General features: G+C 37.2%; 2 protein-coding genes across 2 annotated transcripts in view; both read left to right on the top strand.

Annotated features, from left to right (window-relative positions):
- The first annotated feature begins 282 nt into the window (after positions 1-282).
- LOC122990579 (signal-regulatory protein beta-2-like) lies at positions 283-10,469 on the top strand. Its single transcript, XM_044363959.1, has 6 exons — positions 283-325; positions 486-809; positions 969-1,331; positions 1,448-1,570; positions 10,118-10,179; positions 10,278-10,469. The coding sequence occupies exons 1-6, from the start codon at positions 283-285 to the stop codon at positions 10,392-10,394; spliced, it is 1,032 nt and encodes a 343-aa protein (XP_044219894.1). The 3' UTR covers positions 10,395-10,469.
- A 5,215-nt stretch (positions 10,470-15,684) lies between these two features.
- LOC122990440 (signal-regulatory protein beta-2-like) overlaps positions 15,685-22,315 on the top strand; it is a 31,748-nt gene continuing 25,117 nt past the window's right edge. The window contains exons 1-4 of the mRNA XM_044363806.1: positions 15,685-15,727; positions 15,887-16,213; positions 16,368-16,733; positions 16,850-16,972. Of these exons, the coding sequence (XP_044219741.1) occupies positions 15,685-15,727; positions 15,887-16,213; positions 16,368-16,733; positions 16,850-16,972 (859 nt within the window). The remainder of the gene's footprint in view (positions 15,728-15,886; positions 16,214-16,367; positions 16,734-16,849; positions 16,973-22,315) is intronic.

The raw sequence follows: 22,315 nt of genomic DNA, 5'->3' as shown, positions 1-22,315 counted from the left end.
GCACTACAAGATGAGAGCATTAATAGAAGAGTTCCCAAAATTCATTAAATCAAAAATCTTTGAGATTATCACTAAAATGACTGAGTGAATGGTGAAGAATGAGAGGTGAAATATGCTTCACAAAGACCAGAATGAGACCAATGTGACAGGAAGTGCACTTTGAATCTGTAATAACCAATCACATGCATTTCTCAGTGTGACATTCAGTGTCGTGGCCACGTCACATCACCTCCTTTACTCAGTGAAATACCAGAAAGGTTCCTAACAACAGACACTGTGAAAATGATCGTGTTATGGGTAACACTGCTTGTTCTTCATCAAGGATGTAAGTACCATCTAATTCTGTGTATTCTCTATACAACTAAGAATTTGCATGCTGACAAGATGTTTGGAGGTTCATATATCATCTTTTTGCATAATACATTTTCCACATCATACAATAATTGTTATTTACAATGTGTATTCTATATTTTCATTTCATTCAGATACGCTGATTCCAGTGATCACGGTTCAACTTGGTGAACCTGCAACTTTGACATGTTTATCTAATGATGAGCTCAACAATAAACAACTCTACTGGTACAAGCAGAGTGCCGGTGATACTCTGAAATTAATTGTGAAACTGATTAAATCTGCAACACCAGAGTATGCACCAGAGTTTAATTCCACAAGATTGAAGATACGTAAAGATAAGAATTTTGTTAACCTGACCATTTTGAGGACAACCCAAGAAGACGAGGGAATGTACCATTGTTCTATCATGGACTGGTTTGATCCTGAATGGAGCGGGACATATTTATTAGTTAAAGGTAATACTGTGATCTATCTTACTTTAACTTTAAAGTGTCACTAAATTTCCTAATTTCATTACAAAACTTATATATATATATATTTATATATATTTCAATAACTGTTTTCAAAATGTGTGTGAAGGTCTCTAATTTTTAACATAGTTTTGCATTGCATAGGAAACACTGAAAGGACATCAAACTATACTGTTGTTCAGTGGCCGACAGTGTCTGATCCAGTCCGTCCAGGAGACTCTGTGACTCTCCAGTGTTCAATCCTCTCTGACTACAAGAACAAGACGTGTCCAGGAGTACACAGTGTTTACTGGTTCAGAGCCGGATCAGATGCATCTCACCCAGACTTCATCTACACTGATGGAAGTCGTGATGAATGTAGAAAGAAAACTGGCATTCACTCGTCTCCAAAGAGCTGTGTCTATCGCTTCTCTAAAAACGTCAGCTCCTCTGATGATGGGACTTATTACTGTGCTGTGGCCACATGTGGAGAGATATTATTTGGAAATGGAACTAAACTGGAACTTGGTATGATTTAGTGCTCAATAATGAAAGTAATACTCAAATTATGTTGATAACATCAACATTGATAAGTCTCTTTAATCTTTGATACATCTTTCTTTTTGTGTGTGTTTGTTTTCTAGTGCAAACAACACATTCACTATTTATTGGAATAGTGATATTAATAGTCTGCTTGGCCATTTCTGTTGTTGCAATTGTCGTCCTCATCTGCAACCGAAGTCTAAGAGTACGTGAACAATATAAAGGTAAGTGTTGAAACAAACTAAATGCTTCCTTTATGTTGAAAACATGTTCTGATGTATGACATATTCATTTATTTATACATTTTATGTACAAGTTTGGACAAACCTTTACAGTATATGTTCTTGGGTAAAATCACGTCTTATTGTATATTATTAATGAACTTTTGAACAATAGCAGCAACATGCATTCAAAAGACAAACATTTAAGTCTTCATAGAGGTTGTTTTTCCTTTGTGTACCTCATTTAACTCTCTGACTATATTTTATATGAATAATCAAAGAAAATGTCCATCCTAACGATTTTTTTTATGACATTATACTCTTATTAAGAAGTCAGATTAAGTTTCTTTATCTAATCAAATGTTTATTGTTATGATTTCATTCATTTGTAGGAATGGAAAGCACTATTTCAGAAGCCCGACATGACAACTTGCGCCAACAAACATATGATATTGTGAGTGAAAAAACAAAATGAAATGTATTGTTATTTCATTAAAGGCACCGTATATATATCACTTTATATATATAACCATTGTATTTGCTGCACAGACTGAAGCTGAAGACAAAATGAACACTGCAACGAATTTCCCAGAAAGAAAAGCAACGAGAAGAAGAAAGAAGAAAGAGTTTTCAGACGACAGTGTGTACTCTACGGTTGAGTATCGTCTGAATTTTATCGATTCTGATGCCGTTTCTGCTTAACGATTCCCAGTTTCTATTCCAATGTGGTGAGAAAAAAAGAGGTCAAATGTTTAAATAACAAAAATATCTTCATTCTTTTAAGCGTTTATTATGACTTTTATTGTTTCATTAAAATAAGTCATTTCAAAGTCTTTTTAACTGAACTTTCTGCTTTTGTCCGGAAGACGTTCTGTCTCATCTTCCTCTCAATGACATAGTGTGCTGTCACTTTTTTGGAGGTCTGCAGACACAGACATGTCACATGTGCACACTAGTGAACAGGGTTGCAGCGTGATAACTTTCCAGAGTTGTTAAATCCAGTCTGTGAGTATAACAAACCGCTGTGCAGTGTTTTTCTGATCAGCCTTTAAACACAATAATCTGTTCCCCCCACTAGACTGCTGGATTGTATTTCATTGATCACACCAACACAGCATTGTTTTCAGTCTGAATGCAGCTGAGGACTTCCTTTATGTTGCTGAACAACAAGAAAAAGTTGAAAAAGAAAAGTGACACCTTAATGACAACAGGAAACAGAAACTTACAAACATACATAGACAGTGTGTCGCAGCTTGGTATCCCTGGCTCTACTGGAGGTGCTGGCTGATGACACACTCGGGCTGGGAGACCGGCGCCGTGCTGCCTTAAATATTTGGTCAGATTTGATGTGCAATCTGATTTACACCTAATTAGCCTCCCACATGCATTGTACTTTGCCTTTTCATTGAAGTGAAGACACACTTTACAGCGTTTACCGCGGTCCATCTTTCTCTCAATATTGTTGTGATGTTAGCCATGCATGCTCATATGTAAACAAACAAGCTGTTGCATTGATGCATAACGGAGACAGGTCCTTGTAGATATGTAACGTGTTTGGGAACTGATAAGTGGAATCGAAATTAAAATTTCTTAATGATTCACTGGGAATCTAAATTTTGGAACCAGTTCTCAATGCCCAACCCTAGTGTACTCATGAGTTAAATGTTGATACTGTTGATAATATTGAGCACTTGCATCTGTTTATCTGTTTGTGGTTGTTTTGTTTTGTTTTGTTTTTATCTTGGCTAAATATTAAATATTAACCCTTACTTAAAAAAATCACTTAATTGTTGACAAACTTAGGACAGTCATAGTCTATCACATATTATTGTTGCCTTTCTTACATATCAGCTATATCCTGTCAATTTTATCTTTTTTCTTTAATTGTATTAACACAAAAATTTTGTGTTTGAAAACTGCTTGTTGTCTCAATCTGAAATTATTTACTGTTGCAATAAAAATTCTTAAACTAAATGGCTCAAATTCTGTCTATGTGTAATACTAACTGTGTTTTGAGAATGAAAGAGATTCACTTTGGCAAAATGAAAAAATAAGTAAACTTGGCACCAAACAGAATAAAATAACATAAATACTGTAGAATGAAATAGCAGAGTCTCATCTGGATCCTGATGTCTGAAGAAAACGTAACAAAACAGAACACAAACTACTCTTTTCCCTTTAAAACATGTACCAGATCAAGTGTTAATGTGGAAATTAAGAAGTCATGGTTTCATATTTGAGTCAAATTGATCAATTCATACTATTTGGACATTTCAGTTTAAGACATTTTAATACAGTTTATGGACCTACAGACATCCTCCCTGCTTAATAGCCCTAAGAGAGTACTCCATTGTAGCTTCTTTAGCTCATTGTTTTGGTTTTTGGCTCACAAATTCTTTGGCAAACAGAATGAAGAGTAAAGTGTCTGAAGAGAATTTTTAGCTTTTACTTTTTGTTTAAGTAGTTGAATATTTTATTTTAGATTTTTATTTCTGAATCATGATAATACTCTACTTCAGCGATTTACAGCCAGGGCATACCTCTGCAGGTAAGTGTTTCTCACATCAGATATATGTGTATGTGTAGGTTCCCTATACATGTTGAGGAACCTGACCGCCTCAGATCTAAGCAGCCACCTCTGGAGGTTTAGAAATGGTCCACTCATACTTCATGTCCTCAAACTTTCCAACAATTGAAAAAAAAAACTCTGAATGTGAACATCTTTCAGTCAGACATTCTTGTTTGACCGCCCCGCCACATTTAGCTCTTCGTGTCTGAATTCACTGAACCTGTCTGTCACTATTTCTTCTTTCCTGCAGAGAACAGCCTGAACAAAGCCCTGCCTCCCACTCGTAGCCTCGTCAAGCAGCTTATTCTACCATTGACTCTTGTTTGGTGTTTGGTGGATTGGATGATTGAAGCTTGAAGAAACAAGACATATTGGCAATTTAACAATTTATTCATTTAACAGACAGGAGCCTCAGTAGCGTGTGGAAGAACCATACACAGCCACAACAGCCTGGCACCCCCTCCTCATGCTGGTCACCAGCCTGGTCACACACTGCTGTGGGATGGCATCTCATTCTTCAACCAGCATTTGTCGCAAGTCAGCCAACGTGGTTGTGTTGGTCACTCTGGCACGAACAGCACACTCAAGCTGATCCCACAAGTGTTCAATGGGGTTGAGGTCAAGACTGCTGGCAGGCCATTCCATCCTCTCCACTCCCAAAGTCTGGAGGTAGTCTCTGATAAATCTCGCTCTGTGGGGGCAAGCGTTGTCATCATGGAGGATAGAGTTTGGTCCCAGACTGTGGAGATATGGGATTGCCACTGGTTGCAGAATCTCATCTTGATATATCTCTGCATTGAGATTGCCTCCAATGACGACAAGCCTCGTTTTTCCAGTGAGGGAGATGCCGCCCTACACCATCACACTGCCTCCACCAAAAGATGTTACTCTATCACCTCAGAGCCGGATCAAATGCATCTCATCCAGACTTCATCTACACTGATGGAAGTCGTGATGAATGTAGAAAGAAAACTGGCATTCACTCGTCTCCAAAGAGCTGTGTCTATCGCTTCTCTAAAAACGTCAGCTCCTCTGATGATGGGACTTATTACTGTGCTGTGGCCACATGTGGAGAGATATTATTTGGAAATGGAACTAAACTGGAACTTGGTATGATTTAGTGGTCAATAATGAAAGTAATACTCAAATTGTGTTGATAACATCATGATTGATAAGTCTCTTTAAGAGACATTGATACATCTTCCTTTTTGTGTGTGTTTGTTTTCTAGTGCAAACAACACATTCACTATTAGAGAAATATGCATACGTATTATTTTCATCAAAGTGCCGTTTCACCGATTGTGTTGCATCGGCGAGGTTTTCCAACAGCAAAACGGCTGTCATTACGTGCAACCACTGTTTTTAAAGACTTTCCCCATACAGAAAAAGAAAAAAACTCTCAATGTCAGGCTAACATCTTTCAGTCATCTTTCCTATTTGAGTGTCACAGCAAATTTAGACTCATGGTGTCTGGATCAGGTGAAAATGTTCAACCCTAATCATCTATCGCTAACTTTAGAAATGTTAAAAATGTACTTAAACACCATAGTCCACTGCTAGGCTATACAGTTCTCAATGCTAACTTTAGAAGATTCAGTTTACTGTAGGAAATTATCATCTTGGTCATGACCTGGACTTTTAGGAACCTGTAAGGACATGGACAAAACCGAAAGGTCACGGTGGGATTTTTTTTCAGTTAAAGTTACCGGTTGTGACCACAATGCAAGTGTACATTTTAAAATAACATTTTTAATATGTTTTTCTTACATTATTCAGAATTTGACAGATTGTTCATGATCAATCTGACAAGAAATAGTAATAATTAAAACTGCAAGCAGTGACAAACGGGCCCTTGCACCCGTCAGAGTGAGTAGCAGCCATGGTTTCAATACTGGAGTTCTGTTGACTCAGCTCTGAATTTTCAGGATTATCGGACACTGTGTGAATTGGTAAAATATTATTTCTTTTGTGCAGTACGTGGTGCTTGAGATGACATATTGGTAACTGTGTATACATTTGAGGAACATTACATTATACATTTGTGTCACTTAGGCTTCACTTCCTGTTGCCTGTAGACAATACTACATAAGTGAAATATTAATGAAGCAATGCATTTATCAGAGGACAACTGACATGAATATACATTTTCATGAATATCGGACATTGCATGTAAGAGATAACTATCAGTTTCTGTGTCCACTATGTGGCGCTAGAGAACACCCACTAATTATATGTCATGTTGTTGTATATCATGTGTATACCACACCATATAAATTTCCTGTAAATCAGATGATGTTTGTCATGTAAGGCTGACTTACTGTTGTCAGTAGGTGGTGCTATGACTATGATTCAATATTGACATGTAGTTGTGTTCAGGCCTGGACTCTTATCAAGCATGAGAAATCTGGGGCAGACTGGACAATGTAAAGTCGAGATACAACAACTTCCTTTTTAATGCCCCAAACATGTTTTTGGCTAAATGTACCGGCCCACCACACTAAGGGCACTCCATGAAAATGAAGGCAATGACTTTGAAATTTCCTAGGGGGCACCCTCAAGCCATTTTGCCACACCCAACCCCAAGATCTGTATCAGATATCAAGTTACACCACATCTGATGAATGTGCAAAGATAAGTGAGTTTTTGAGTACCCCTAAAACCACAAAAATCCTAAAAGTAATTAGGGGGCACTATAGAACCAACGTGCCACGTGATACTAATTGAAATATTTACTAGTTCAAACATAGGTGCAAAGTTTCATGAGTTTTTGCAAATCCTAAGGCCTCAAACATGTTAAGTTGGGAGAAAAAAATTGAAAAAATATGTATTATGTCAGAACATTGAGAGCAATGAACCCACCAAATTTTATGAACATCAAAGAAACTTTGTTCCAAAATGGCCTAGCGCTTGGGGGTGGAGCCCACTGGCCACACCCAAGCCCAATCACAAGAAAACTTTGCAATGTCTCCCAGTTCTGAGGTGTGTGCCAATTTTCATGAGTTTTCAAGTATCCCAAGGCCCCCAAAAATGGTATGTGTGCCATAAAGAGTTTCATCTGATTTCTTGAGGAATCTGACCTGGTGGCAGGCATTTAGAATAACTGTATAGAAATAGCCAGTCTTCTTGCTGATGGTCTCATTTGCTCATGTAGGTCATAAAGAAGCATCAGAGGCATCATGAGACTGTTTCATAACCAGTTAAAGGTTTCCTCGTAGTAACTTTAAGTTGATATGATGAACTTGTTAGCTAGTTGCTTATTTACAGATCCAGCAGTTATAGAGCAACATTATTATTCATTTGGAGTCATGTTTCTGGATATCTGGTGAATATAAGTCCAATATCGACTCTTTAAGCTCTATTTATCATTTCAACCAACTCCTGAGGGAAATATTTGGCTCTTTTGCTGCTAAATGCTCCACTATGTTCACCAGCTAGTTGCTAACTGTGCCTGTTTGTCATTTGGTGCTGAGCAGGTAGTACACAGTGGGTATTTAGCGCTTTTTTTTGGCGCTGTGAGAACAGTGAGATTGAACCAAAAGTTGCAAATCAGACAGCTAAACAATGACCTAAAACTTGTTATGAAGCCCCATAAAGCCAAGATTCACAGAAGGTTCATCAGTACGAGTGATGCCTCTCACATTACACATTGTTATTTGACACAGTATAAATTTTATATGTTGATCTGTAGATGCAGAGTAAGGGTCTCTGGCACAACTTCACTTACTTCCAAGGTGCGCAGAGAAAGGAAAGAGGTCTAGAGGATGAGAACTCAAGCAACACTTGTAGTATGAAGAACAACTTTATTAGTTGACCAACGCGTCAGTCAATTAATAAAGTTGTTCTTCATACTACATATGTTGATCTGTTCTAATGATACTTTGTTTCATCATACATGCGGGACAACGTGACTTGTGTAACATTTTACTTTTGTGAATCCAGTTTCCTTGTTTCTGTACTAGTTCGTCTTGACAATATGTTTGGCCTGACACTTGTTTATGGTATCTTGTCTTTTTCTGATTTGTAATCAATATCATCAAATATCTTTTCTGATACTGTATTTTCACATCTTCACAGTTTGTTCCAGTAAAATCCTCACAGGCTACTCCTGTCTTCAACCACTGTTGGAAGAGTGTTTAGCTCACTGCAGAGCTGTGCACCTACACGCAGAGTGAGGACAGAAGCTGGAAATGCTGACCAAAGATGAAAAGCACTACAAGATGAGAGCAGTAATAAAAGAGTTCCCAAAATTCATTAAATCAAAAATCTTTGAGATAATAATTAAAATGACTGAGTGAATGGTGAAGAATGAGAGGTGAAATATGCTTCACAAAGACCAGAATGAGACCAATGTGACAGGAAGTGCACTTTGAATCTGTAATAACCAATCACATGCATTTCTCTGTGTGACATTCAGTGTCGTGGCCACGTCACATCACCTCCTTTACTCAGTGAAATACCAGAAAGGTTCCTAACAAGAGACATTGTGAAGATGATCGTGTTATGGGTAACACTGCTTGTTCTTCATCAAGGATGTAAGTACCATCTAATTCTGTGCATTCTCTATACAACTAAGAATTTCCATGCTGACAAGATGTTTGGAGGTTGATATATCAGCTTTTTGCATAATACATTTTCTACATTATACAATAATTGTTATTTACAATGTGTTTTCTATATTTTCATTTCATTCAGATACGCTGGTTCCAGTGATCACGGTTCAACTTGGTCAACCTGCAACTTTGACATGTGCTTTATCTAATAATGAGTTCAGCAATAAAGAACTCTACTGGTACAAGCAGAGTGCCAGTGATACTCTGAAATTAATTGTGAAAGTGATTAGATCTGCAAATCCTGAGTATGGATCAGAGTTTTCTTCCACAAGATTGAAGGTACGTAAAGATAAGAATATTGTTAACCTGACCATTTTGAAGACAACCCAAGAAGACGAGGGAATGTACCATTGTGGAATCACAGAGTGGACTAATCCTGAATGGAGCGGAACATATTTATTAGTTAAAGGTAATACTGTGATCTATCTTACTTTAACTTTAAAGTGTCACTAAATTTCCTAATTTCATTACAAAACTTATCTATATAGATTTCAATAACTGTTTTCAAAATGTGTGTGAAGGTCTCTCATTTTTAACGTAGTTTTGCATTGCATAGGAAACACTGAAAGGACATCAAACTATACTGTTGTTCAGTGGCCGACAGTATCTGATCCAGTCCGTCCAGGAGACTCTGTGACTCTCCAGTGTTCAGTCCTCTCTGACTACAAGAACAAGACATCCTCTGATGCTGGGACTTATTACTGTGCTGTGGCCACATGTGGAGAGATATTATTTGGAAATGGAACTAAACTGGAACTTGGTATGATTTAGTGTTCAATAATGAAAGTATTACTCAAATTATGTTGATACCATCATGACTGATAAGTCTCCTTAAGAAACATTTATACATCTTTCTTTGTGTGTGTTTGTTTTTCTACTGCAAACAACGCATTCACTATTTATTGGAATAGTGATATTAATAGTCTGTTTGGCCATTTCTGTTGTTGTAAATGTCGTCTTCATCTGCAACCGAAGTCTAAGAGTACATAAACAATATAAAGGTAAGTGTTGTAACAAACTAAATGCTTCTGTTACATTGAAAACACGTTCTGATGTATGACATATTAATTAATTTATTTATTTATTTTTGCATTTTATGTACAAGTTTGGACAAACCTTCACAGCATAGGTTTTTGGGTAAAATTATTAAGGAACTGTTGAACAACAGCAGCAACATGCATTCAAAAGACAAACATTTAAGACTTCGTGGAGGTTGTTTTTCCTTTGTGTACCGCATTTAACTCTCTGACTATATTTTATGTGAATAATCATCTTTTTTTTTTTCTTTCATGATATTATACTCTCACTAAAAGTCAGATTAAGTTCCTTTAACTATCAAATACTTATTTTTATGATTTAATTCATTTGTAGGAATGGAAAGCACTATTTCAGAAGCTCGACATGCCAACTCACGTCAGCCGGTACACGATATTGTGAGTGGAAAAAAAAAAGAAATGTATTGTTATTCCATTAGGGTTGCACTAGGGTTGTATGTCACTTTATATATATAACTATTTTATTTGCTGCACAGACTGAAGTTGATGACAGAATGAACTACGCTGCACTGAATTTCTCAGAAAGAAAAGCAACAAAAGGAAGAAAGAAGAAAGAGTTTTCAGAGGATTGTGTGTACTCTCAAGTTAAATGATGATACTGTTGATAATATTGAGCACTTGCATCGGTTTGTGATTGTTTGGTTTTATTTTTTATCTTGGCTAAATATTAAATATTACCCTGGCGCAAAAAAATCACTTTATTGTTGACACAATTAGGACTATCATAGTCTATAACATCTTTTTGCCTTTCTTACATGTAATTTGTATCATCTTTATCGTATCAATGTTGTCTTTGGTCTTTAATTGTGTTAAGACAAAATTTTGTGTTTGAAAACTACTTGTTGTCTCAATCTGAAATTTTTACTGCTGCAATAAAAACTCTGAAACTAAATGGCTCAAATGCTTTTCATGTATAATATTAACTGTGTTTTGAGTCTGAAACACATTCACTTTGGCAACATGACCGAACCAACAGCGTTGGCTCTGAGGCTCTATGTGTACTACAGATATTGTCACATTTTAATAAAAATAAATGTAATAATATAAACAGATCAGTTTACTTAATTAAATGTCCTACTATCCTCTGAAGTTTGTACTCCTGAGTCAATGAGAGTGCTGTGACAAAATAATCTCAACTCAAAGCTCCACTAATACTTTTTTTCTCACAAAACATAACATCATTGACAGACAGATGCAGTAAATTATGATATTCAGTCTGTAATGCAGCTATAATAAAAACCCAATCTGTTATGCAGTTTAATAAAATAAAACAGAATTTAAGATATACTGATCTGTTCATTTTAATACATTTGTATTTATTGAAATGTGGTGATATCTATAGCTACATATAGATCCAGCAGTGCTGGAGTGAGTTTTGAAGTGGGGGGGACATCCAGTTTTAAAAGATGAAATAGTCATGGTTGGACCAATGCTATCTCAGCCATATCTCTAATGTAGCCTTCTCACCTCGTAAATGGTCACACAGTTTAAAAATGAACGTTACACAACAGCACTGCAGTGTGTCTCAAGGATAAAACATGAGACGCTACTTCTTCTGAAAAGAAGTTGGAAAAGGGGCTGTGATGAGCCCTGCTAACCCGACGTGTCATTCATAAAAAGGCAATATCGAGTTATAACCAACTAGTCTGATGTGTGTAGAGGTGTGTGTGGTTATTCTGCAGAAGCCTGATGCATAAAACTCTGTGTAGATTCATGACTAAAACTGTGTGTATGCACTAGGGTTGTGCGGAGAGCCAAGTATTTGTGTTTGTATATATTTGTTGAGGCAGCAAATTTATATTTATATTTGTATTCGAATAAAAATGGAAATAAGTGTAAAAATCCAGTTTTTGTTTTTATTATGCTTTTAATTTTAGGATATTAAAGTGTAAAAATAAGTGTTTATGAATGAACTATCTTACGTAGGAGGTCCCCACCCCAGGTCTCGAACCAGAGCGTGCAAGATCATAGCCGACTGCTCTGACTACTGAGCTAAAACCAAGTGCATCACCAACATGCAGACAGACCTCTTATTTATACACCCATAACACAGAGACAGCATAGCATGTAATGTGTAGAGAACAACTTCAAAGGCGATTCTTGGTTTGCACTTTTCATTTATTGCCTATTTTTTACAACCTAACTTTTAAGAGAAGAGAAGGGGAACAACACGTTATGGGGAGTCCCTTGGGAGCACTTCGCTTGTGTCAGTAGTTCAGCTTTATCTCTGGGGAACACCCCCAAGTCTGGGAGTGATGTCCAAATAAGGAAATGTGCGTCATGTAGCAGGTGGATGTGACTCCCCTAGTTGAGACCTGCTGATAGACGTAACAGCAGAGCAGAGGAGAGAGACTGAGATAGTGATGTAACTGATCTGCACGCTGGTATTTGACATGGTTTTTTTCTTCTTCCTGAAAACTAATGATTTTTAAAATATTTGTACAAAATTAATGTTTGTGAAAAACCCACTATTTGCGCTTTGCTGAATAATGTATTTGTATTAGGGCACATCCTTAGTATGTATAAAGCAGAAATATGCATAATTATTATTTTCATCAGATTTAAAAAGCTGTGCGTACACATGGTTTTGTTTTATTTATTCATTGAGGAGCTGAGCACACATGCACAAGCCTCATTTCCACTCCCACAGTGAGCACATGGATGAAGACGCACACTGAACTAACTGTTTTCATATAAACACAATGCCTGCTTCAATAGCCTGTACAGCTGTCAGTGATACAAACGGGAAATGAAAAGTGCCGTTTCACCGATTGTGTTGCATCAGCGAGGTTTTCCAACAGCAGAATGGCTGTCATTACATGCGAAAACTGTTTTTACAAACTTCCCCCAACATAAAAGAAAAAAACTCTCAATGTCAGGCTAACATCTTTCAGTCATCTTTCCTATTTGAGTGTCACAGCAAATTTAGACTCATGGTGTCTGGATCAGGTGAACCCGTCTGTCTATTTCTTTTTTCCTTCTGTTAACAGCCCGAACAAAGCCCTGCCTCCCACTCATAGCTTCATCAATCACATCTCACTCCCCACCTTTGGCCTATGCAACCACAGTGGCTGCACTCCTTCCAACCTGCTCACACCATAATAAACCTCCTGTTTGGTTTCCATGAAATTCTATTTTGGCCTCAAAGTGTAAGGCTGATGAAATATTGCCTAACGTAAATGTTCAACCCTAATCATCTATCGCTAACTTTAGAAATGTTAAAAATGTACTTAAACACCGTAGTCCACTGCTAGGCTATACAATTCTCAATGCTAACTTTAGAAAATTCAGTTTACTGTATGAAATTATCATCTTGGTCATGACCTGGACTTTTAGGAACCTGTAAGGACATGGACAAAACCGAAAGGTCACGGTGGGATTTTTTTTCAGTTAAAGTTACCGTAGTGGGTTGTGACCACAATGCAAGTGTACATTTTAAAATAACATTTTTAATGTTTTTCTTACATTATTCAGAATTTGACAGATTATTCATGATCGATCTGACAAGAAATAATAATAATTAAAACTGCAAGCAGTGACGAACAGGCCCTTGCACCCGTCGGAGTGAGTAGCAGCCATGGTTTCAATACTGGAGGTCTATTGACTCAGCTCTGAATTTTCAGGATTATCGGACACTGTGTGAATTGGTAAAATATTATTTCTTGTGTGCAGTATGTGGTGCTTGAAATGACATATTGGTAACTGTGTATACATTTGAGGAACTATATGTCACTTAGGCTTCACTTGCTGTTGCCCATAGGCAATACTTAACAAGTGAAATATTAACGAAGCAATACATCAGAGGGCAACTGGCATGGATATACATTTTCATGAATATTGGACATTGTATGTAAGAGATAAATATCAGTTTCTGTGTCCACTATGTGGCGCTAGAGAACACCCACTAATTATATGTCATGTTGTTGTATATCATGTTTAGACCACACCATATAAATTTCCTGTAAATCGGATGATGTTTGTCATGTAAGGCTGACTTCCTGTTGTCAGTAGGTGGTGCTATGACTATGATTCAATATTGACATGTAGTTCTGTTCAGGCCTGGACTCTTATCAAGCATGAGAAATCTGGGGCAGACTGGACAATGTAAAGTGGAGATACAACTTCCTTTTTAATGCCCCAAACATGTTTTTTGCAAAATTTACCGGCCCACCACACCAAGGGCACTCCATGAAAATGAAAAATCTTTGCAATTTAGCATCGTAAAGGTCTTTAGATATCACGTACCAAATTTGAAATTGCTCGGATTAATCTCTAGGAGGAGTTCATTAAAGTACAATGCCTGTAAATGGCTTCACTTTGCGGAAAAAATGTGAAGTAGATTCGAAATGTCTGACTTCCTATTGGACTTAAGGTATGGCTCCAAGAGGCTGTTTTTAAGTCAGGAGATTTTACATCAGCATGCGCAATTTCATACATCTATGTCAAATTTAAAGGTGGGAGCTTTGACTTTGAAATTTTCTAGGGGGCACCCTGGTGGCAGGCATTTAGAATAACTGTATAGAAATAGCCAGTCTTCTTGCTGATGGTCTCATTTGCTCATGTAGGTCATAAAGAGGCATCAGAGGCATCATGAGACTGTTTCATAACCAAAGGTTTCCTCGTAGTAACTTTAAGTTGATATGATGAACTTGTTAGCTAGTTGCTTATTTACAGATCCAGCAGTTATGGAGCAACATTATTATTCATTTGGAATCATGTTTCTGGATATCTGGTGAATATAAGTCCAATATTGACTCTCTTTTAGCTCTGTTTTTCATTTCAACCAACTCCTGAGGGAAATATTTGTCTCTTTTGCTGCTAAATGTTCCACTATGTTCACCAGCTAGTTGCTAACTGTATCTGTTTGACATTTGGTGCTGAGCAGGTAGTACACAGTGGGTATTTGGTGCTTTTTTTTTGGCGCTGTGAGAACAGTGAGATCGAACCAAAAGTTGCAAATCAGACAGCTAAACAATGACCTAAAACTTGTTATGAAGCCCCATAAAGCCAAGATTCACAGAAGGTTCATCAGTACGAGTGATGCCTCTCACATTACACATTGTTATTTGACACAGTATAAATTTTATATGTTGATCTGTAGATGCAGAGTAAGGGTCTCTGGCACAACTTCACTTACTTCCAAGGTGCACGGAGAAAGGAAAGAAGTCTAGAGGATGAGAACTCAAGCAACACTTGTAGTATGAAGAACAACTTTATTAGTTGACCTACGCGTCGGTCAATTAATAAAGTTGTTCTTCATACTACATATGTTGATCTGTTCTAATGATACTTTGTTTCATCATACATGCGGGACAACGTGACTTGTGTAACATTTTACTTTTGTGAATCCAGTTTTCTTGTTTCTGTACTAGTTCGTCTTTACAATATGTTTGGCCTGACACTTGTTTATGGTATCTTGTCTTTTTCTGATTTGTAATCAATATCATCAAATATCTTTTCTGACACTGTATTTTCACATTTTCACACTTTGTTCCAGTAAAATCTTCAACCACTGTTGGAAGCGTGTTTAGCTTGCTGCAGAGTTTTGCACCTACATGCAGAGTGAGGACAGAAGCTGGACATACCAACCAAAGATGAAAAGCACTACAAGATGAGAGCAGTAATAGAAGAGTTCCCAAAATTCATAAAATCAAAAATCTTTGAGATTATCATTAAAATGACTGAGTGAATGGTGAAGAATGAGAGGTGAAATATGCTTCACAAAGACCAGAATGAGACTAATGTGACAGGAAGTGCACTTTGAATCTGTAATAACCAATCACATGCATTTCTCAGTGTGACATTCAGTGTCGTGACCACGTCACATCACCTCCTTTACTCAGTGAAATACCAGAAAGGTTCCTAACAAGAGACATTGTGAAGATGATCATGTTATGGGTAACACTGCTTGTTCTTCATCAAGGATGTAAGTACCATCTAATTCTGTGCATTCTGTATACAACTAAGAATTTGCAACAAAATGTTTGGTTGGTTCATATATCATCTTTTTGCATAATACATTTTCTTGATCATACAATAATTGTTATTTACAATGTCATGTATTTTATATTTTAATTTCATTCAGATGCGCTGGTTCCAGTGATCACAGTTCAACTTGGTGAACCTGCAAACTTGACATGTGCTTTCCCTAATGATGAGTTCAGCTTAAAACATATCTACTGGTACAAGCAGAGTGCCGGTGATACTCTGAAATTAATCCTGAAAGTGATTAAATCTAGAACACCTGAATATGCACCAGAGTTTTCTTCCACAAAATTGGACACAAATATTGATAAAAATTTTTGTAACCTGACCATTTTGAAGACAACCCAAGAAGACGAGGGAATGTACCATTGTGGAATCACAGAGTGGACGAATACTACATGGAACGGGACATATTTGTTAGTAAAAGGTAATAATGTGATCTATTTTACTTTAACTTTAAAGTGTCACTAAATTTCCCAATTTCATTACAAAACTTGAATTTATGTTTGAGATATACTTCAATACCAGTTTTCAGTGTGTGTGAAGGTCTCTAATTATTAACATAGTTTTGCATTGCATAGGAAACACTGAAAGGACATCAAACTATACTGTTGTTCAGTGGCCGACAGTGTCTGATCCAGTCCGTCCAGGAGACTCTGTGACTCTCCAGTGTTCAGTCCTCTCTGAATACAAGAACAAGACGTGTCCTGGAGTACACAGTGTTTACTGGTTCAGAGCCGGGTCAGATGCATCTCATCCAGACCTCATCTACACTGATGGAAGTAGCCGTGATGAATGTAGAAAGAAAACTGGCATTCACTCGTCTCCAAAGAGCTGTGTCTATCGCTTCTCTAAAAACGTCAGCTCCTCTGATGCTGGGACTTATTACTGTGCTGTGGCCACATGTGGAGAGATATTATTTGGAAATGGAACTAAATTGGAACTTGGTATGATTTAGTGGTCAATAATTAAAGTAATACTCAAATTATGTTGATAACATCATGATTGATAAGTCTCTTTAATCTTTGATACATCTTTCTTTTTGTGTGTGTTTGTTTTCTAGTGCAAACAACACAGTCACTATTTATCGGAATAGTGATATTAATAGTCTGCTTGACCATTTCTGTTGTTGCAATTGTCGTCTTCATCTGCAACCGAAGTCTAAGAGTACGTGAACAATATAAAGGTAAGTGTTGTAACAAACTAAATGCTTCTTTTATATTGAAAACATGTTCTGATGTATGACATATTCATTTATTTATACATTTTATGTACAAGTTTGGACAAACCTTTACAGTATATGTTCTTGGGTAAAATCATGTCATATTGTATATTATTAATGAACTTTTGAACAACAGCAGCAACATGCATTCAAAAGACAAACATTTAAGTCTTCATAGAGGTTGTTTTTCCTTTGTGTACCTCATTTAACTCTCTGACTATATTTTATATGAATAATCAAAGAAAATGTCCATCCTAATGATTTATTTTATGACCTTATACTCTTATTAAGAAGTCAGATTATGTTCCTTTATCTAATCAAATGTTTATTGATATGGTTTCATTCATTTTTAGGAATGGAAAGCACTATTTCAGAAGCCCGACATGACAACTCGCGCCAACAGGGACATGATATTGTGAGTGCAAAAATAAAATGAAATGTATTGTTATTCCATTAAAGGCACCGTATATATATCACTTTATATATATAACCATTGTATTTGCTGCACAGACTGAAGCTGAAGACAAAATGAACTACACTGCAATGAATTTCCCAGAAAGAAAAGCAACAAGAAGAAGAAAGAAGAAAGAGTTTTCAGACGACAGTGTGTACTCTACGGTTGAGTATCGTCTGAATTTTATCGATTCTGATTCTGTTTCTGCTTAACAATTCCCAGTTTCTATTCCAATGTGGTAAAAAAAAAGAGATCAAACGTTTAAATAACAAAAATATCTTCATTCTTTTAAGTGTTTACCATGACTTTTATTGTTTCATTAAAATAAGTCAATTCAAGGTCTTTTTAACTGAACTTTCTGCTTTTGTCCGGAAGACTTTCTGTCTCATCTTTCCCTCGATGACATAGTGTGCTGTCACTTTTTTCGGAGGTCTGCAGACACAGACATGTCACATGTGCGCACTAGTGAACAGGGTTGCAGCGTGATAACTTTCCAGAGTTGTTAAATCCAGTCTGTGAGTATAACAAAGCGCTGTGCAGTGTTTTTCTGATCAGCCTTTAAACGCAATAATCTGTTCCCCCCACTAGTCTGCTGGATTGTATTTCATTGATCACACCAACACAGCACTGTTTTCAGTCTGAATGCAGCTGAGGACTTCCTTTATGTTGCTGAACAACAAGAAAAAATTGAAAAAGAAAAGTGACACCTTAATGACAACAGGAAACAGAAACTTACAAACATACATAGACAGTGTGTCGCAGCTTGGTATCCCTGGCTCTACTGGAGGTGCTGGCTGATGACACACTCGGGCTGGGAGACCGGCGCCGTGCTGCCTTAAATATTTGGTCAGATTTGATGTGCAACCTGACTTACAGCTAATTAGCCTCCCACATGCATTGTACTTTGTACTGTACGGAGACAGGTCCTTGCAGATATGTAACGTGTTTGGGAACTGATAAGTGGAAGCGAAATTAAAATTTCTTAATGATTCATTGGGAATCTAAATTTTGGAACCAGTTCTCGATGCCCAACCTTAGTGTACTCATGAGTTAAATGTTGATACTGTTATATAATTTCGAGCACTTGCATCTGTTTATCTGTTTGTGATTTTGTTTGGTTTTGTTTTTATCTGGGCTAAATATTAAATATTAACCCTTACTCAAAAAAATCACTTAATTGTTGACAAACTTAGGACAATCATAGTCTATCACATATTATTGTTGCCTTTCTTACATATCAGCTATATCATGTCAATTTTATCTTTTTTCTTTAATTGTATTAACAAAAAAAATTATGTTTGTTGTCTCAATCTGAAATTATTTACTGTTGCAATAAAAATTCTTAAACTAAATGGCTCAAATTCTTTCTATGTGTAATACTAACTGTGTTTTGAGAATGAAACACATTCACTTTGGCAAAATGAAAAAATAAGTAAACTTGGCACCAAACAGAATAAAATAACATAAATACTGTAGAATGAAATAGCAGAGTCTCATCTGGATCCTGATGTCTGAAGAAAACGTAACAAAACAGAACACAAACTACTCTTTTCCCTTTAGAACATGTACCAGATCAAGTGTTAATGTGGAAATTAAGAAGTCATGGTTTCATATTTGAGTCAAATTAATCAATTCATACTATTTGGACATTTCAGTTTAAGACATTTTAATACAGTTTATGGACCTACAGACATCCTCCCTGCTTAATAGCCCTAAGAGAGTACTCCATTGTAGCTTCTTTAGCTCATTGTTTTGGTTTTTGGCAAACAGAATGAAGAGTAAAGTGTCTGAAGAGAGTTTTTAGCTTTTACTTTTTGTTTAAGTAGTTGAATATTTTACTTTAGATTTTTATATCTGAATCATGATAATACTCTACTTCAGTGATTTACAGCCAGGGGTTACCTCTGCGGTTAAGTGTTTCTCACATCACATACATGTGTATGTGTAGGTTCCCTATACATGTTGAGGAACCTGACCGCCTCAGATCTAAGCAGCCACCTCTGGAGGTTTAGAAATGGTCCACTCATACTTCATGTCCTCAAACTTTCAAACAATTAAAAAAAAAAACTATGAATGTAAGGCTAACATCTTTCAGTCAGACATTCCTGTTTGACCGCCCCGCCACATTTAGCTCTTCGTGTCTGAATTCACTGAACCCGTCTGTCACTATTTCTTCTTTCCTGATGAGAACAGCCTGAACAAAGCCCTGCCTCCCACTCGTAGCCTCATCAAGCACATCCCCACCTTTGGCCTATGCAACCACAGAGGCTGCAGTCCTTCCAACCTGCTCAGACCATAACAAACCATGACAAATAATATTATGCATCAATTACAGTCAGTGGTTGTGATAACAATGCAGGTGGGCACACTCTCACTGACGCTGACTGAGTTGCCAAGTCTGTATCATTATAGTTAATAGTAAGATAACTAGAGGAGGCTAGTTAATGTGTAGTTCTCTAAACTGTGTTCTGACTGAGACCAGCATCCGCTGCACTGAGCAGCTCTCTAGAACCAGCTGCTTTAATATGTTTTTCTTACATTATTCAGAATTTGACTGATTATTCATGATCAAGCTGAGAAGCATGGGGAAAAAGAAAATAAACATGTCAAATACCAACACGCTCCATAACCTGTTGTTCCCCACAAAGTTAGGTTGTAAAAAATAGGCAGTAAATAAAAAGTGAAAAGCAATAATCACCTTTGAAGTTCTTCCCTACATGTTACATGCTGTGCTGTCTCAGTGTTATGGGTGTATAAATAGGTAGAGGTCTGTCTGCACAATAGTGATGCATTTGGTTTAGCTCAGTAGTCAGTGCAGTCATCTATGATCTGGGAAAATCAAGTTCAAGACCCAGTGTGAGGAACTCCTATGTAACACTACTTTTAACACTTTAATATCCTAAAAGTAAAAGCGTACTAAAAATAAAAACTGGATTTTTACGCGTATTTCCACTGTTGAATACAAATACAAATATAGTTAATTTTGCTGCCTCAACAAATATAGATACAAATACAAATGCACATCCCTAGATTGTCATTTGGTGCTGGGCAAATAGTACACAGTGGGCATTTAGTGCTTTCTTTTTGCACTATGTGAATGGTGAGAGTGAATCAAAATTGAAAAGTTGCCAGTCAGACAGTTAAACAATAACCTTAAACTCGTTATAAAGCCCCGTAAAGCCGAGGTTCACAGAAAACCAGTACAAGTGATGCCTCTCACATTACACATTGTTATTTGGCACAGTATCACAGTCTCTTTAGTGTTGATCTGTACTAATGATACTTTGCTTCATCATACATACAGGACAACATAACTAAACATAGCACAAAAAGTAAGGAAATTTTTGTTTGGTAGATTATTTCTTTATTGTAACAATGCTCATTGGCAAAAAATCTTACACTGTTGGAAAGCCTGTTCATTTCCCTTTTAAATGGTATCACATTTGTAAGGAACCTGCATTTGTGGGATGAGCAGCAGAGCTGAGTATGTGGGTTGCACTCATGAAAAATATGCCAAATCTTCTCTGCCAATGCCAAACAGCTTATTCTGCCATTGACTCTTGTTTGGTGTTTGGTGGATTGGATGATTGAAGTTTGAAGAAACAAGACATATTGGCAATTTAACAATTTATTCATTTAACAGGCAGGAGCCTCAGTAGCGTGTGGAAGAACCATACACAGCCACAACAGCCTGGCACCTCCTCCTCATGCTTGTCACCAGCCTTGTCACACACTGCTGTGGGATGGCATCTCATTCAACCGGCATTTGTCACAAGTCAGCCAACGTGGTTGTGTTAGTCACTCTGGCACGAACAGCACGCCCAAGCTGATCCCACAAGTGTCCAATGGGGTTGAGGTCAGGACTGCTGGCAGGCCATTCCATCCTCTCCACTCCCAAATTCTGGAGGTAGTCTCTGATAAACCCCGCTCTGTGGGGGCAAGCGTTGTCATCGTAGAGGATAGAGCTCGGTCCCAGACTGTGGAGATATGGGATTGCCACTGGTTGCAGAATCTCATCTCGATATCTCTCTGCATTGAGATTGCCTCCAATGATGACAAGCCTCGTTTTTCCAGTGAGGGAGATGCCGCCCCACACCATCACACTGCCTCCACCAGAAGATGTTACTCTATCACCTGACTGGCAGCACCTGGGGGTACTAGAAGCTCAAAACAAGAGTCAATAGCAACAGCAAAATAAGCTGTTTGGCATTGGCAGAGAAGATTTGGCATATTTTTCATGGGCGCAACCCACATACTCAGCTCTGCTGCTCATCCCACAAATTCCTTACAAATGTGGCACCATTTAAAACAGAAATAAACAGGCTTTCCAACGGTATAAGATTTATAGCCAAGCCGCATTGTTACAACAAAGAAATAATCTACTAAACACAAATTTCCTTACTTTTTGTGCTATGTTTAGTTTAACAGTTTACTTTTGTGAATCCAGTTTCCTTGTTTCTGTACTAGTTTGTCTTTACAATATGTTTGGTCAGACACTTGTTTATGGTGTCTTGTCTTTTTCTGATTTGTAATCAATATCATCAAATTTCTTTTATGATACTGTATTTTCACAGTTTCACTGTTTGTTCCAGTGAAATCCTCACAGGCCACTCCTGCCTTCAATCACTGTTAAAAGTGTGTTTAGCTCACTGCAGAGTTTTGCACCTACATGCAGAGTGAGGACAGAAGCTGGACATGCCGACCAAACATGAAAAGCACTACAAGATGAGAGCATTAATAGAAGAGGTCCCAAAATTCATTAAATCAAAATCTTTGAGATTATCATTAAAACGAATGTGAATGGTAAAGAATGAGAGGTGAAATATGCTTCACAAAAACCAAGATAAGACCAA

Source organism: Thunnus albacares, chromosome 10 (genome assembly GCF_914725855.1).
Source record: "Thunnus albacares chromosome 10, fThuAlb1.1, whole genome shotgun sequence".
Classification (NCBI taxonomy): domain Eukaryota; kingdom Metazoa; phylum Chordata; class Actinopteri; order Scombriformes; family Scombridae; genus Thunnus; species Thunnus albacares.
Note: the sequence above shows the minus strand (reverse complement) of the source record. Positions and strands in the feature narration are given on the sequence as shown.